We start from the raw sequence: 16,948 nt of genomic DNA on the forward strand, positions 1-16,948 counted from the left end.
AGAAATTACTAATTACTATAATCAAATATTTAAATATTCTTCTTATTATTATTATCATTATAATTGATATTATTATATATCAGTCTGTGTATATATTGCTTATGCAACAAAATGATTTTATTACTATATTATTGACAGCATTTACTAATTACTATAATCAAATATTTAATATTTTTTTGCAAAACATACTAATATATTTTCTTTAGGGAAATTTAGGTTTCAGATTTGTACTCATTTTGAGGATGAAAATTTGATATGTTCAACTGCTTCACCCTATTTTACTCAATATGGCACAGATATGAGAATCCCAACAACAAATTGACCCAGACTGATCAATAGCAAATGATGGATGGAAGGAATGGACAGAAATATTCACCGTAGAAGATAACTCCACCATAATGAACAAGTGAAGCAATGAGAAACACATACTGCCATTCCTCGCGCGTCTACAGAGAGAAACACAGCATGAGAATGAATGAGGTCTGTGCCAAGAGCATGTGTGACCTGTTCAAAAAGAGAATGTATGCGTGAAGGAAATGTGATGCTAAGAAACAGGAGAGAGAGAGAGGGAGAGAGAGAGAGAGAGAGAGAGAGAGAGAGAGAGAGAGAGAGATAAACATGGCATAAGCAGCAGTAATATAATGACAGCAGTGAATGACACATGATCTCTGCAGGAAGAGAAGCCTGAATTCGCTGGAAAGAAAAAGTCAGCACACACAACACTTTAGGCCCATTTCCATTACAAACCTCTGCAGATATTTTAATGTTCATAGATAAAATAACAATACCTGAGTGTTATGTGAATAAAACAAAGTCAGTCCAAAAGGTAGGTTTACTTCTATCGTAGTCAATGTTGTTTGTGGATCAGAACATAATTGGCAAGGTGAGCCTCCAGTATCTGGCTCCAGTATCAGTATCTGGTTTTCTGGGTTTTATTTATTGTGTTGTTTCTTTCTTTGAGCTGTGCATTGCAAAGAGAGTCTTCTAGCACCTGCTGCATCATGACTAGAGCCAGACAAAATCTACTGAGGTTTTGCTATTTCTGCACAGAATTTTATATAATAATAGAAAATTCATTAAAATATATAGTTGAAGTCAGAATTATTAGACCCCCCGTTTATTTTTTTCCCGTTTTCTGTTTAGCGGAGAGCAGATTTTTCAACACATTTATAAACATAATAGTTTCAATAACTCATTTCTAATAACTGATTATTTTCTCTTTGTCAAGATGACGTTAAATAATATTTGACTATATATATTTTCAAGACACTTCTATACAGCTTAAAGTGACTTTTAAAGGCCTAATTAGGTTAATTAGACAGGTTAGAGTAATTAAGTATAATTGTATAACGATAATTTGTTCTGTAGACTATCGAAAACAAATGTTGCTTAAAGGGGCTAATAATATTGACCTAAAAATGATGTTTAAAAAATTAAAAACTGCTTTTATTCTAGCTTAAATAAAACAAATAAGACTTTCTCCAGAAGGAAAAATGTTATCAGACATACAGTGAAAAGTTCTTGTATCTGTCAAACATCATTTGGGAAATATTTAAAAACTAATAAAATTAAATAAATAAAAAATCACAGGGGGCTAATAATTCTTAATTCAACTTTATATATAATAATAACAATAATAGTAATAACAATAATAGTAATAATAATAATAATAATAATAATAATAATAATAATAATAATAATAATAATAATAATGGTAATAATAAAAATCTGCAGATCTATACAGAATGATTTTGAGTATAGGAGCTGAAAATATTGAATTAACTATTACATTAATAAGTTGTGTTCTTAAAGTTTACCATGCAAATGCAAGAAGAACTGGTTTGGTAAACAAAGCTACGGTAGGTCTATCATCTAACGTTTTTCTTTAAATAGATATATTAATGAATATTATGATTATTACTATTACTGTTATTATTATTAATATTACAAATATTACTCCTAAATGTGTCGCTATCGTCTTTATAGTCAAATGTATTAGCCTTTTGCTTAATAATTGCTAAAAGAATTATCCTACTGAACTGGAAAAAACCTTCTTCGCCAAACTACTTTCATTGGATGTATGACCTGTTGCAGTTCATTCAAAAAGAGAAAATTAGATATACAATTAATGGCAAACAGGATTTCTATACAGCTTGGCAACCTTTTCTGTTGTATTTTTTTAAAAATAGCTTTATATATCCCGTCTTGCATATTTAACCCTGTCTGTAGCTGTCTTTTTTCTTGTTCTTTTTCTCTCTTGCTGTTGAATGATACAAACTTGTAGTAGGAACGTGTAGTGGGAAAATAAATTGTGTGATATTTTTACATTTAATAGTAATGCCCTACTTGGGTGTAATTTCTTAAATTATTATTATTATTATTATTTGTGTATGTATTTTTTGGGTTTGTTTGTTCCTTTTGTCGTTGTTGTTGTTGTTGTTGTTGTTAAAAAAATACAAAAATAAATATAAAAATATTACTATTTCCAGATAACCACCTCATACAAACATAATAATTTGACCGTGATATGGACAAATTGATGAAATTCGTATTTGAATTTGCGTAGTTTTCAATAGTGATGGCTGCTTTCGAAGCACTGATTAATGAAGCTTTGATCTCAGTGGTTCGGAGCAGGTATTAAATTGGCAAGATCACACGATCTCTGAGGTGCAGAGTAATAAGGATTATTTCATCCTAATTGTTTTTACCCCTTTGAAAATGGAATGATTCTCCTTAAAATCCACAGTATGCAGGTTTGCTCGGGTTGAGCAGGTTTCTCTGAACAGGTTTCATAGTTTTTCTTGATCTCAAATCAGTTTATGGGATTGTAGAGCTTTTAATGAGACTTTTTTAAAATTAAAGAATACAAATTAATATTAGTTAATTCCACTATGAAGCAAACACTTAATAATTAATGATATTACATAATAAGGTAAGTGCATTCATAAATTATACTTTCAATTTAAAGTTTACAGCAGGAATGAAAAAGCAGTTCTAATGCATGTTGTGAGTTTTGAGTTTTTGTTGCATTTTCAGGGTTTTGGCCATCAGGTTTTTAAACGCTTCAAACTCAGTTCAGTTGTTTCTGCATCAGTATTTTGAAGAGTAATGGAAATGTGTCAGCTGACTGCTCTATGATTGGAAGTCTGTACCTTGTTTTTGGTCATGGCACCAACAATCAAAGGACACACCATGCCGGAGAGCGTCCCGACGCCGTTAGAGATGCCCATCAGTATACTGGCGTAGCGCGGTGCAATGTCCAGATGATTCACATTGAAGCCTGAGGGTGACAAGATAACATTCTCTTTTCTTTCAAGACTCTCAGCTCATTTTATTTGATCAAAACACACAAAATAATGACTATTTTTGTTATTATTAACAACAACAACAACAATAATTTTGATTAGTTTATTTTAGTTATTCTGTTTTATTAATGGTAATAATAATAATAATAATAATAATAATAATAATAATAATAATAATAATAATAATAATATTAAAACTCAAAAAACAAAACTTCCTAATAAAAAAATATTATTATAACTATTATTAAATCAGAAAAACTTATATTAATAGAACTTATTATTCTAAAAAATAATAATAATCAAAATTGACTAATGAAAAATATTATGATTATTAAAACTGAAAAACCAAAACTGACAAAAAAATTATTATAATTATCATAAAAATTATTATTAAATCTGAAAATCATATAATAATGATAACTTATAATAATAATAATAGACTGTATTATTAATATAAAAAAGGAATAACCAAAGTTGACTAATAAAAAATATTATTTTTACTTTTAAAACTGAATAACCAAAACGGACTAAAAATGATCATTATAATTATTAACATTTATTCATTCATTTTCTTTTCGACTTAGTACCTTAAATAATCAGCGGTTGTTACAGCGGAATGAACCGCCAACTTATCCAGCATGTGTTCTATGAATTGGATGCCATTCCAGCTGCAACTTATCACCGGGAAACACCCATACACACTTATTCACACTCATACACTACGGACAATTTAGCTTACCCAATTCACCTACAGTGCATGTCTTTGGACTTGTGGGGGAAACCGGACCTATAATTATTATAATTAAATCTGAAAAATGTATAATAATAATGATAACTTACAATAATAACAGAAAGTATTATTAATATAAAAAATTAATAAACAAAATTGAATAATAAAAAATATAATATTATTATTAAAACTGAATAACCAATTGTTATATAATAATAATAATAATAATAATAATAATAATAATAATAATAATAATAATAATAATAATAATACTACGGAATAACCAAAATTGACTAACAAAATTATTTGTATTATTATTAAAGCAGAATATTCGACATTAAAAAAAATCTACAACAATTACAACTATTTCTATAATTGTTATTATGTTTATCATTATTATGTTCAGTGCTCAGAATAATAACAAATAACAACAAACAAATGAAAACTCAAATGAAAACAAAAAAAACTTTAAAAATTCATTAAAATTAAATTAAAACCGTAATACAATGCAACAGTACATAAATTAATAATAATTCACATTTACAAATAAATAATTGACTGTCTTTAGCGCTATCCTGCAGAATAAAAGTATTTCTACTAAAAACATAAGCTTTAACTAAACATCGTTATTCTTACCTGAGATGGCGAAACCACTAAACCCAACAGCAAGAACCAGAAATGAAATGGCGACTCCTTTCGTGTGAGAAAAACCCACAACCAGCAGAAACGTGGCCTCCAAACCAAAACCTGAACACACAGAGAAATATAAGATGCTCCCTCAACCAATCAGCAGTTGTAGATCGGTCACATGACTGATTAATTATGCTCAGAGTGAGTCACCTCCGCAGTTCATGAGTTTCCTGACGTTGGTGGTGGTCATGAGGTTATGAGTTCGCAGATAATCTGCCAACTGACCGCCGATGGGCACAACAATGGTCATCACCAGATGAGGGAGAGCAGAGAGAATGCCAACCTGCATAAACGGCAAAAGTATTAGCCTTAATGCCAAATATTTAGTCTTTTACACATTTTATTTCTCAACACACTAGTTTTTAGCTTAAAGTGACATTTAAAGGCTTCACTAGGTTAATATTTAAGAAAAAATATTATAGGAAATACTGTGAAAATTCCTTGCCCTGTTAAACATCATTTAGAAAAGTAAATTTGCAGGTGAATAATTCTGACGTCAACTGTTTATTGTTAATCTGTACACATATTTTTCCCGGACCTTGCTGATCTCGAACTTGAAGACCTCCTCAAAGTACGCCGGCTGGCTGATGAGCAGCAGGTAGAAGGTCCAGCTCCTGCAGAAGTTGGCCACGATGATGGCGTAGACGGGCATCGATGTGAAGAACTGACGCCAGGGGGTGTTAAATTTCTGAAGTGGAGAAAATCAGTCCAGAATCACTGTGTACGTGTGTGTCTATATGAGTGTGTGTGTGCATATATATATATATATATATATATATATATATATATATATATATCTATATATATATATATATATATATATATATATATATATATATATATATATATATATATATACACATACACACACACACACACACACACACACACACACACACACACATATATATATATATATATATATATATATATATATGAATATGTGTGTGTGTGTGTGTGTGTGTGTGTGTGTGTATATATATATATATTTATATATATATATATATATATATATATATATATATATATATATATATATATATATATATATATATATATATATATATATATATACACACACACACATATACATATACAAATACATATACATATACATACAACAGTTCTGTCTGGTTCTTGAATCTGATTGGCTGATAGCCGTGAATATTTTGCCAGTAACATCACACAAAGGCCTCTTTACCATTCACCTTTGTTTATTACTACACCCACATACAGTCAGCAACAAGCAGAGACGCTACAGTTTGACAAATATTACTGTTGTTAGACAACATAATGTACTTTTAAGGCTTTTTTTTAGTCAAGAATGTAGATGTTTAGATTGCAACTAAGCAATTTATTTGTAAGAATAGAGCCTATTTTAAAATATTTATATTTTCTGAGACCTCGTTGACGGCTATTAGCCTGCCATAGAGTAAACCAAAGACAGTGGATGTTTTCTATCCACAAGATGGCTGCAGAACTGCATAATAAGCCCTTATGCTGCGTTCACACCAGACGCGGAACGCGCGGATAAATTGTGCTATTCGCGAGTAAATAGCCGCGTGAATATTTGAGTTTTCTCGCTTCATTTGCGCGTCAATCCCCGCTTCATTCGCTGGTCAAATTCACTTGAGAACAGATGCGGGTTCGCGTTATGGGCAGGGCTTCTGTCTGCCGGGTGACTCTAGCTTCATTGCTAAATGGCTAACATGGATTTTATTAAGAAAATAGCAGTGTTTATGTGCTTCATGAAGACTGAAAAACAGCGTGGATACGTTTAGGGTCGTGTTTGAGTCCACTACATCCTTTCAGAGGTGCATCCAGTTCTGTGAGCTCATAAACTCCTCCAGAAACTGAACATGGATGACGGGGCTTTCAGTGGTGCTTCTGACTGAGCCAAGCCCAGTTTGATTAACTGTTGTCGGTGTTGGCTGGAGGATATCTCCCCGGACACCGACAACAGGCGATACGTCACAATCACGCCCCCACAAGAGCAAGCTCCTGATTGGTTAACTCGAGAGATTCGTGCGTCAAACACGCAAAATGCTCAACTCACACCGCGCCATTCGCGGGTTTGCATTGACTTCCGGACAACTCCCAGAATTTCACCTTTGGTACAGTCTGTAAACACCCCCGGGTCACCAACTTTGGTACAGTACCCAATCGCAGTGGCCGCCCAAAACCCGCTGCATCCTTTAGAGACCTCACCCCCAAACACCCCCTCCCCCCAGTCTCCCGGGTTTTCAGAGACATGTTAGCAGGTATGCTAGTAAGTGATATTCTAAGTCGATCTCTCTCTTTTGTATGTTGTAGTGCTGTATTTATACCAATTTTTTTTAAAGTTTGCATGTTATTAGCGTTTTTCCTTATCGCAAACACAACAGCAGTCAGATATTGATTGCGCTGCTTTTTTCAGGGTTAATTATTGTGTTATCCCGATTGCAAAAGAGAAATACAGTAGACTGTAACACTGTAGATTTCTCTGTAGACGAATGGCATTTCATGTCACGTTCAGCCTTATAATCTTAAAATGTGAGCAAAGTCAGCTGCTTTGTCATCACTTTAGACATTACGCTATAGAGTCATTCCAACACTAGCTCTACAGTGATGTTGGTGAATTAGTAACGGCTTCTGCTGTTTTGATGTCAGCTGCAGATGTGAATGAATGGCGGAAGAAAGTAGTTCCTAATAAAAAGGGTTTTTAGACTCTCCGTGTTTGTTTTTCTTATTTATTTTGCCATCGAACTGTTGTATAAACGCAATATCACACTCGTAGCAGTGCAATATGGCTGTATATCAGCACTGGTGAGAGGCTGCGGCCTCATGCCAAAGCACCCCCACCCACCAGTGTTGATATACAGCCATATCGCACTATTATTCGTGTGATTAACGTATCGCACCCTTACTCGTATGTATATATGTGTGTATCTGTGCATGTGTATGTATATGTGTGTGCCTTTGCATGTGTGTGCTCGTGTGCATATGTGTCTGTGCATGAGTGTGTGTGCATCTCTGTGTGTCTATGTCTGTTTATGTGTGCATGCATGTGTATGTGTGTGCGTGTGCATATGTTTATGTGCTTTTGTGCATGCGTTTGTGTTCATGCGTGTGTGTATGCGTACATTCGTGCACATATGTATGTGTGCTTATCTGCATGTGTGTGTATGTGTCTGTTTGTGTCTTGACTGGTGCAGTCGTGTGTTTGTGTGTACCGTGAGTGGGTTGACCAGTCCAGCTGATTCCCCGATGGCGTCCTCGATGTATTTGCGTTCCTCTGGTGTGATGGTGGGATGAGCTGCTGGACTCTCATACGACACCAGAATCCAGAACAGATACCAACACACACCAAAACTACCTGAACACGCAGACACAGACACAGAGACATCAACACCATGACCTGCTGTGTGATTATTATTAATATAATAATCATTAATAATACAGAATATGTGTGCTGGTGTCACTCACCGTACACATAGAAGACCGAGGACCAGCCGGAGTATTGGACCAGAACACCAGCCAACGGCATCGCTATCACTGCGCCCGCATACGAACCTGACAAACACCATCAGACATGACAATTACAGTCAAAGCTGAATGGAAATGAAGGCCTATTAACAAAAATTATAAAGAAAAAATATATTAATATAACTAAAGCATGAACCACAACAACAAATATCTACAATAATACTTCCACTACCCTATAATAATAATAATAATAATGATAATAATAATAATAATAATAATAATAATAATATTAATAATAATAATTTATGATCAAACAGTTTTGGTTATTTGGTTAATAATAATAATAATAATAATAATAATAATAATAATAATAATAATAATAATAATAATACCAATAATAATAATAATAATAATAATAATACTAATAATAATAATAATAATAACAATACCAATAATAATGATAATAATAATAATACCAATAATAATAATAATGATAATAATAAAAAAAAAATAATAATAATAATTTATGATTAGACAGTTTTGGTTATTTAGTTAATAATAATAATAATAATAATAATAATAATAATAATAATAATAATAATAATAATAATAATAATAATACCACAAATAATAATAATAATAATAATAATTAGAAGATGAAATGTTTTTTATAAAATTTGTATAAATAAACTAAATAATATACAGATTTTTACATATTATTATTATTTATTATAATCACCATTATTATTATTATTATTATTATTATTATTATTATTATTAATATTGTTGTTGTTGTTGTTGTTGTTGTTATTATCGATAGTATTATTATTACTATGAATAATAATGATTATATTTATTATTTTCATTATTTTTGTATAAATGTTAAAACAGGATAATTTACTAATTTTTTTATTAATATAGTTATTCTTATTGTATCATATTTATAATACTAAAAATAACAACATAACATTCATATGATAATTGTTTTAAAATTATGTAAGGATACTCAGGTAACATAAACAACAACAAACTAATAAATAAATAAATAAATAAATAGCAGAATGAATAAAAAAATGAATGAATGAATGAATAATTATTATTCAAAGAAAGGAAAACCAAAACATCAATTATTAAAATGATTAAACCTCAGAGACAGTTGACCACAGATATTAAACTGTTATCCAGAATGAATGACCTCACCACAGAATGCTGTTGTGGCCAATCGGCTTCTCTCTAGAGGCGGAGCCCATTTCGCCCAGATCCCATGACATGCTGGGTAAGAAACACCCTGAGCAGGAGAGACAGCAGATGATGTCATAAACTATATCTAGAGCATTACTGTGCGCACAGAAAATCTAGATCTCTTGCTTTTTTGACTAAAACGACAGTGAATGTTTACAGTTGAAGTCAAAGTTATTAGCCCTCCTGTATATTATTCCTAATTTCTGTTTAAAAGTAAGAAAACATTTTTAACACAGAAGTAAAGTGAATTTATACGAATGCTACATTTAGAGGTAATGTTAAATTCATATGAATGCTACTATCAAAAATAACGTTAAATTTATACCAATGCTACATTCAAAAGTAATAATAAATGTATATGAATGCTACATTTCGACGTAACGTTAAATTCATACGAATGCTACTTTCAGAAATAACCTTAAATTTGTAAGAATGCTACTTTTAGAAGTAACATTAAATTGATACTAATGCTACTTTCAGAAATAACTTTAAATTTATATGAAAGTTATTTCAAAACTAAAGTGAAATTTATACGAATGTAACAGTCAGAAGTAACGTTAAATTGAAACTAATGCTACTTTCAGAAGTAGCATTAAATTGATACTATTGGTACTTTCAGATGTAACTTTAAATTTATATGAATGCTACTTTCAGAAGTAACGTTAAATTTGTAATTCTGTGTTCACACCAGAGGCGGAAAACGTGGATAAATCGCGATATTCGCATGTAAATTGCCACATGAACATTTGAGTTTATTTGCTTCATTCGCGCGTCAAATTCACTTCAGAACAGACGCGGATTCGCATGATGGGCAGGGCTTCTGTTCTGTTCGCGCCGCGCCATTCGCGCGTATCACGCCGCAGGATGTCTATTCGCGCGTTTGCATTGACTTAACATGTAAATCACTCAAGCTTGACGCGCGTTCCGCATTTGGTGTGAACGCAGCATAAGAATGCTACTTTCAGAAGTAACGTTAAATTTGTAAGAATGCTACATTCAGATGTAACGTAAAATTTATACGAATGCTACTTTCAGAAGTAACGTTAAATTTATATGAACACTTCTTTCAGAAGTAACATTAAATTGATATTATTGCTTCTTTCAGATGTAACGTTAAATTTATACGAATGCTACTTTCAGAAATAATGTTACATTTTTAAGAATGCTATTTTCAGAAGTAACCTTAAATTTGTAAGAATGCTACTTTCAGATGTAACGTTAAATTTATACGAATGCTACTTCCAGATGTAACGTTAAATTTGTAAGAATGCTACATTCAGAAGTAACGTTAAATTTATACGAATGCTACATTCAAAAGTAACGTTAAATTTATACAAATGCTACATTCAGAAGTAACGTTAAATTTATACGAACGCTACTTTCAGAAATAATGTTAAATTTGTAAGAATGCTACTTTCAGAAGTAACCTTAAATTTGTAAGAATGCTACATTCAGAAGCAACGTTAAATTTATTTGAATGCTACATTCAGCAGTAACGTTAAATTTGTAAGAATGCTACTTTCAGATGTAACGTAAAATTTGTAAGAATGCTACTTTCAGATGTAACGTTAAATTTATACGAATGCTACTTCCAGATGTAATGTTAAATTTGTAAGAATGCTACATTCAGATGTAACGTAAAATTTATACGGATGCTACATTCAGAGCTAACAATATATTTATACGATATGATTGTTACTTTCAAAAAATTATATAATCAAAAGTATTTTACATTTATAAGAATGTTACTTTCAAACAATGTAACTTTCTGAAGAATGTTACTTAAAGGGCACCTATTTCATCCCCTTATCAAGATAATGATTGATGATCGCAGTTAGCTGAACAAATCTTTTAATACCAGATGCTTTGCGCATGTTCTGTCTTGTTGATATGAGTATACAGATTACAACAGAGACATGTTAATACACAGCTGTCAATCAATTCGGTGGCCAGGGAAACCGCACTCTTACGTCACGTTGCAGTGGGCCTCAAAATGGGAGGGATTTGCATCCTATTTTAGCATCAAGAAGTATAAAAAGAGACATACTTAGTCTCACACCAGTATGACAGTGGACACACTATACCTACACACAGTTCTGTCCAGAGAGCTTCCAAAAGAGGATTTTCATCATAGGGGCCCTTTAAATATTAAATGCTCTTTATAAGAAAATCACTTTCAAAAGAATGCTGTGTTTGTAAAATTGTTGCTTTGGAAAACATTCTATTGTTGAAGAATGTTACTTTCAGATGAGTGTTACATTTCTAAGGACATTAGTTTCAAAAGAATGTCCCGTTCTGAAGAAAGTTACTTTCAAATGACTTTTGACTTTCTATAAAACTTTATTAAGCTGAAACTTGAATAAGAGCAGGTACATGACATGCAAACTGCATAGTATGATCTGCTGGCTTTGAACAGAGAGTAATGAAGAAATACAGTTATGTAAATGACCAAATCTTTAGCCTAGCCCAAATCGACCCCACAAAAGATAAATTAAGAAATAAACAAAATTAATTCATAAAAATAAATAAGTAAATAAATAAAATATAAAATCATGCTAAATACTTAGAAGGGGAAAAAAGGGGGGGGGGAGACCTGGGGGATAGGGTTGGGTTACATCTACGAAGAAGATAAGGTCTCAACAAAAGCAATCACAGAGCTCCACATTTTAGAAAATAAACTTTTTATTCCCTTGCTAATCACCAGGGTCATTTATATTGAAGTTGATATTTAGCTGCACCATACTGGTGTTTCGTAACATCTAGTTTTTATAAGGCGAGTTGTTAGTTCAATGCTCAACACCCAATCTGAAGGACCAGGACATATACACATACACTATGGACAGTTTAGCGTACCCAATTCCCCTATAATGCATGTGTTTGGACTGTGGGGGAAACCGGAGCACCTGGAGGAAACCCACCCCAACACGGGGAGAACATGCAAACTCCACACAGAAATGACAATTCACCCAGCTAGGGCTTGAATCAGCGACCGTCTTGCTGTGAGCCCCCAATGGAGTGTTTATTTGTTTCTCAAATGTAAAAAAGACATTAGTTCCTTCAACCTGGACAGATTTGCAGGAGTACACAAGGATTTCCAATTTAGCAATATTTGCCTTCTGGCTTACAATGAGGCAAAATCGATTAATATGTCACTTAAAGGGTGTCACCAAAACATATTTTTTGAGCTGTTGACAGTCGTATATGTGTCCCACACTGCTAAAAACACTATTAGGACACCTATATTTCACTAAAAAGTGTAAATTGGTTGTTTTTGCGTTATTTCAAGCAAATTCGTACTTCCGTTTTTTTTTTTTTGAAGCTGCGTCACGGTCATGACATTATAGCGTGTATTCCAGCGTGCAGACTGGGCGTCTGTGCCAGAGTGTGCTTTAATACGTCTCAGAGTGTGCTGCATTAATGCATGAGTAAGGCTTGGTTCAAACCAATCAGCGCGCTCTATTGTGCAACTTCATTAATATTCATTAGTGTCACCGTGTTTTCACGACAGAGACGCCACGTTGTGTTGGCAAAACAAGCGTGAAGTGTTGCTTTTATAGTTTGCTGCCGTTAAGTTTCGTTTTCATTTTCTCTCTGTGAGAGCTCAGCTGGACTCACGTGTGGATTAACAGTGTACGCGACGCTCGACAACAATAACTTACGTGTCTAAGGAGGAACATTGTTTACCTGAGAGCTGTTCTCATCTGCAAACGCTGAAATCCGGATTCGCTTGTAGTCTCCTCTTAATAAAGACGCGGCTCTAGTTGCTGATGATTGTCCTGTCTCTACAGATTTGGTAAGTGAGCGACCAGTGCTCTTTGTTTATTCAGTTTGTTCGTACCGAACGAACTATTACACCGAGTGTAAACATGTTAGCACCACAACCAAACTTTAACCTTGTGTAGGATTTTAACCGCATTTTGTGATTGGAATAACACACGCGGCTTTCTGACACTACCTGCCGTGTGCATCTAAGTTTCCGGGAAATGCTGAGGGTTTTTTCTCTCATTCGCTGTGCGGTATCAAACATTGCATGAAAAATACACACTTAGAGCAGTTCCTCGAATCAAATATCTCGTTTGTTGCGAGGGGCATGAATGAATTCCCTAAATGAAAGAGCCAAACTGCAGTTAAAATCCACCATTTAATCATTTGGCAAATAATTCCACTAAAGATGTCCATGTAAACACAGTCACTTTCTCCCCTGTGTGTGTGTGTGTGTGTTTTGACTCTGAAACTCAGAGCGTGCCCAAATAGACACTCCCACACCCTCCCTCTTTTGTTCCTCCGACACTCCCCCCTAAACAGAGCTGAACACACCCACTTTTCTGGCTTTTTCCAAAGTAGAGGTGTGAAAACACCCTGCTGAAACGAGGGGATTTCATGGCCCTTTAATACATAACCCGTCAGTAGGGGGTAAACCAAAAATTGCAATTATTGGGCAGGGTTTTACAGAAATATTAAGAGCACTTAACAGTATGTCAATTAAAGAGGACCAGATCAATTTAGGGCAGTTGTAAAATGTGTGTGTATGGTCCGACAGGGACATAGAGCATCTATTACAACTGTCATCTCTTTGACATTTTTAAATATCTATATATATATATTTGATGATCGGGATCTTGACAGAAATCAAGTTTACTTTTGATCAAATGCATTTCTTTCTCTTTGTTTACCTCAACGAGCCCCTGTAATATCCTCACTAGGATCACACAGCCGAAGTGCATTCGTGCCGCAGTGGGAATCATCATATTCAGGATAGACGTGGACACCACCGCAAAGCCAAAAACCCTGAAAAACACAGACACATTCACTGCATTAAGAGCGTTTAACTCTTTTAAACATCTTCATTCAGTGACCGGATGACTGACTGACCTGTTGGCAGCAAATTTCTGACAGATAAACCCTCCTGGAATCTGAGTGACGATATATCCCCAAAAAAACGAGCCATGAATCATTCCTACAGTCTCTGGATCCCAGGAGAACTGTGCTTTCTGAAACACACAAACACAAAACATGCACTTTATCTAAAACATACCAAACAAAAATACTATATACCAGCGGTTCCCAACAGGGGGGTCCCAGCCCACAGGGGGCATCAACTAGCTTTGTGGGGGGTCGCCTCATATTTAATAAAACTCTTAGCAGTAGACAATAAGGAGAATGATTATGTTGCCTTAGTTCATTTTATTCCCTAGCTTAGTGGTCCTCAACCATCGGTCCGTGGATCAGTTGGTAGCAGGCTGCACAATAAATCATTAATTAAATGGAGTCTGAATGATCTTTTATTATGAAAAGTCTTTTATTTTGAAAAATGACCGTATTCTCTCGCTTACATCTCGGTCACTTTAGCGACCAAATTTAACCCAAAAGCAGCAAAATTAGTAAGAAACAGACATCTTTGGAAAGTTTTTTTTGCCAAGGGGAAAAGGCCCAGTGAAGGAACTGCCAAGGAATGGATCCACAACCCATTTGTCAACAAATCAGGTGAATCCACCAAGGCTGTGCAAGAAGATCAACTGATGGAGATTACGAATGATGGATATAGACCAGGCAAAAGAGCGCTCACTTGACAGGGTTTCTTTCTTTCTTCCTTCCTTTTTTCATTTTCTTTCTTTCTTTCTTTCTTTCTTTCTTTCTTTCTTTCTTTCTTTCTTTCTTTCTTTTTTTTTCTTTCTTTTTTTCTTACTTTCTTACTTTTTTCTTCTTTCCTTTTCTTTCTTTCTTTCTTTTTTTTCCTTCCTTCCTCTTCTTTCTTTCTTTCCTTCTTTCTTTCTTTCTTTCTTTTTTCTCTTTCTTTCCTTTTTTCTTTCTTTCTTTCTTTCTTTCTTTCTTTCTTTCTTCCTTTTCTTTCTTTCTTTTTTCCTTCCTTCCTTCCTCTTCTTTCTTTCTTTCTTTCTTTCTCTCTCTCTCTCTTTCTTTCTTTCTTTCTTTCTCTCTCTCTCTCTTTCTTTCTTTCTTTCTTTCTCTCTCTCTTTCTTTCTTTCTTTCTTTCTCTCTCTCTTTCTTTCTTTCTTTCTTTCTTTCTTTCTTTCTCTCTTTCTTTCTTTCTTTCTTTCTTTCTCTCTCTCTTTCTTTCTTTCTTTCTTTCTTCCTTTTCCTTCTTTCTTTCTTTCTTTCTTTCTTCTCAAACGATCCGGGAAACGGGCCTGGGCATGGTACGGATAGCATAGTGTGAGTACGCCCTTAGTCTCAGCATTAGTCTTAACCTATTGGTTATAATGACTTTCAGTGTCACCTTTTCATTCATTTATTCATCTTCTGTCGCTTTTCCGGGGCCGGGTCGCGGGGGCAGCAGTCTTAGGAGAGAACCCCAGACTTCGCTCTCCCCAGAAACTTCCTCCAGCTCCTCCGGGGGGATCCCGAGGCATTCCCAGGCCAGCCGAGAGACATGATTCCTCCAGTGTGTCCTGGGTCTTCCCCGAGGCCTCCTCCCGGTGGGACATCCCTGGAACACCTCCCTAGGTAGGCGTCCAGGAGGAATCCGAGGAGGAGGAATCCGAAACACCCGAGCCACCTCAGCTGACTTCTCTTGCTGTGGAGGAGCAGCGACTCTACTCCAAGCTCCTCCCGGGTGTCAGAGCTCCTCACCCTATCCATAAGAGTGCGCCCTGCCAACCTTCGAAGGAAACTCATTTCGGCTGCTTGTATCCGAGATCTTGTCCTTTCGGTCATGATCCAAAACTCATGACCATAAGTGCTGACTATGGTTATGGTCAGTGTCACCTGTTAGTCACAAAAATGTCGTAGTACCACTGATTTGCCAAAGTTTGAATCAACGTCACTTTATAGGTCTTAGGTCTTGAAAATTTGTCTTTGTGCCTCCAGTCAGTACTAATTTATCTCAGTACCACCTATGAGTCAAAATTTATAGCGGCGCCCCCTATTGCTTAAAATCAGTATCAGTGCCTTCTCTAGATCAAAAGCTTTGACAACCTTCCATGATTATAAATCAGTGAGTTAATAAAACTAATGCTAGACTAACATCACAAGCCAAATGTTATCTTACAAATGAAACAAAATAAAATATTTCAGTGCCTGGTGGATGGATATGGAGTTTAACACACACACACACACACACACACACGTAATTCTACTTACCACAATGTAGGGTTTTCCATCTCTGTAGACGGTGTGGTTGTTGACCATGCTGACGACGGCCACTCCCAGATTACAGCGGATCCCGAAGGAGATGCAGAAGCCCAGGCCTGACAGTATGGCGATGATGTAGCGCCGCGGCAGACCGAAACATGTGCAGTCCACCACCGGCAGCTCCTTCTCCTCCTGCAGCTCCGGACGGCCTTCTGCTGACAACTCGATGGTCTCTCCATTCTCCTGACGCTTCTCCAAAACCCTGTCCAAAAACAACAGCAGCGTTTCTGACCATCACACACACTTTAGATCCAAATCAAACATAACCCAGGACAATCAGTGTAAAATCAATGACGTTTAAGTACACATCAAAACTAATCTGATTTTGTTAGTTCACATTGCTGGTTTTGTAGTGAACAATTCATCT

The 16,948-nt window shown here is 34.7% G+C and overlaps 1 protein-coding gene across 2 annotated transcripts in view; it reads right to left on the bottom strand.

The window, feature by feature from the left end:
• slc17a7b (solute carrier family 17 member 7b) overlaps positions 1 to 16,948 on the bottom strand; it is a 42,450-nt gene that overhangs the window by 5,419 nt on the left and 20,083 nt on the right. For both annotated transcript variants that reach the window (XR_015525328.1, XM_087310124.1), the window contains exons 2-12: positions 16,531 to 16,783; positions 14,305 to 14,423; positions 14,106 to 14,220; positions 9,391 to 9,478; positions 8,191 to 8,277; positions 7,938 to 8,080; positions 5,264 to 5,413; positions 4,876 to 5,008; positions 4,672 to 4,782; positions 3,153 to 3,280; positions 377 to 446 (exon numbers count right to left, since the gene is read on the bottom strand). Coding sequence is in view for 1 of the 2 variants with exons in the window: in XM_087310124.1 (XP_087166250.1) it covers positions 377 to 446; positions 3,153 to 3,280; positions 4,672 to 4,782; positions 4,876 to 5,008; positions 5,264 to 5,413; positions 7,938 to 8,080; positions 8,191 to 8,277; positions 9,391 to 9,478; positions 14,106 to 14,220; positions 14,305 to 14,423; positions 16,531 to 16,783 (1,397 nt within the window). In the remaining variant the exon portion in view is untranslated. The remainder of the gene's footprint in view (positions 1 to 376; positions 447 to 3,152; positions 3,281 to 4,671; positions 4,783 to 4,875; positions 5,009 to 5,263; positions 5,414 to 7,937; positions 8,081 to 8,190; positions 8,278 to 9,390; positions 9,479 to 14,105; positions 14,221 to 14,304; positions 14,424 to 16,530; positions 16,784 to 16,948) is intronic.

This window comes from Danio rerio, chromosome 24, assembly GCF_052040795.2.
Source record: "Danio rerio strain M-AB ecotype USA chromosome 24, GRCz13ab, whole genome shotgun sequence".
Lineage (NCBI taxonomy): Eukaryota > Metazoa > Chordata > Actinopteri > Cypriniformes > Danionidae > Danio > Danio rerio.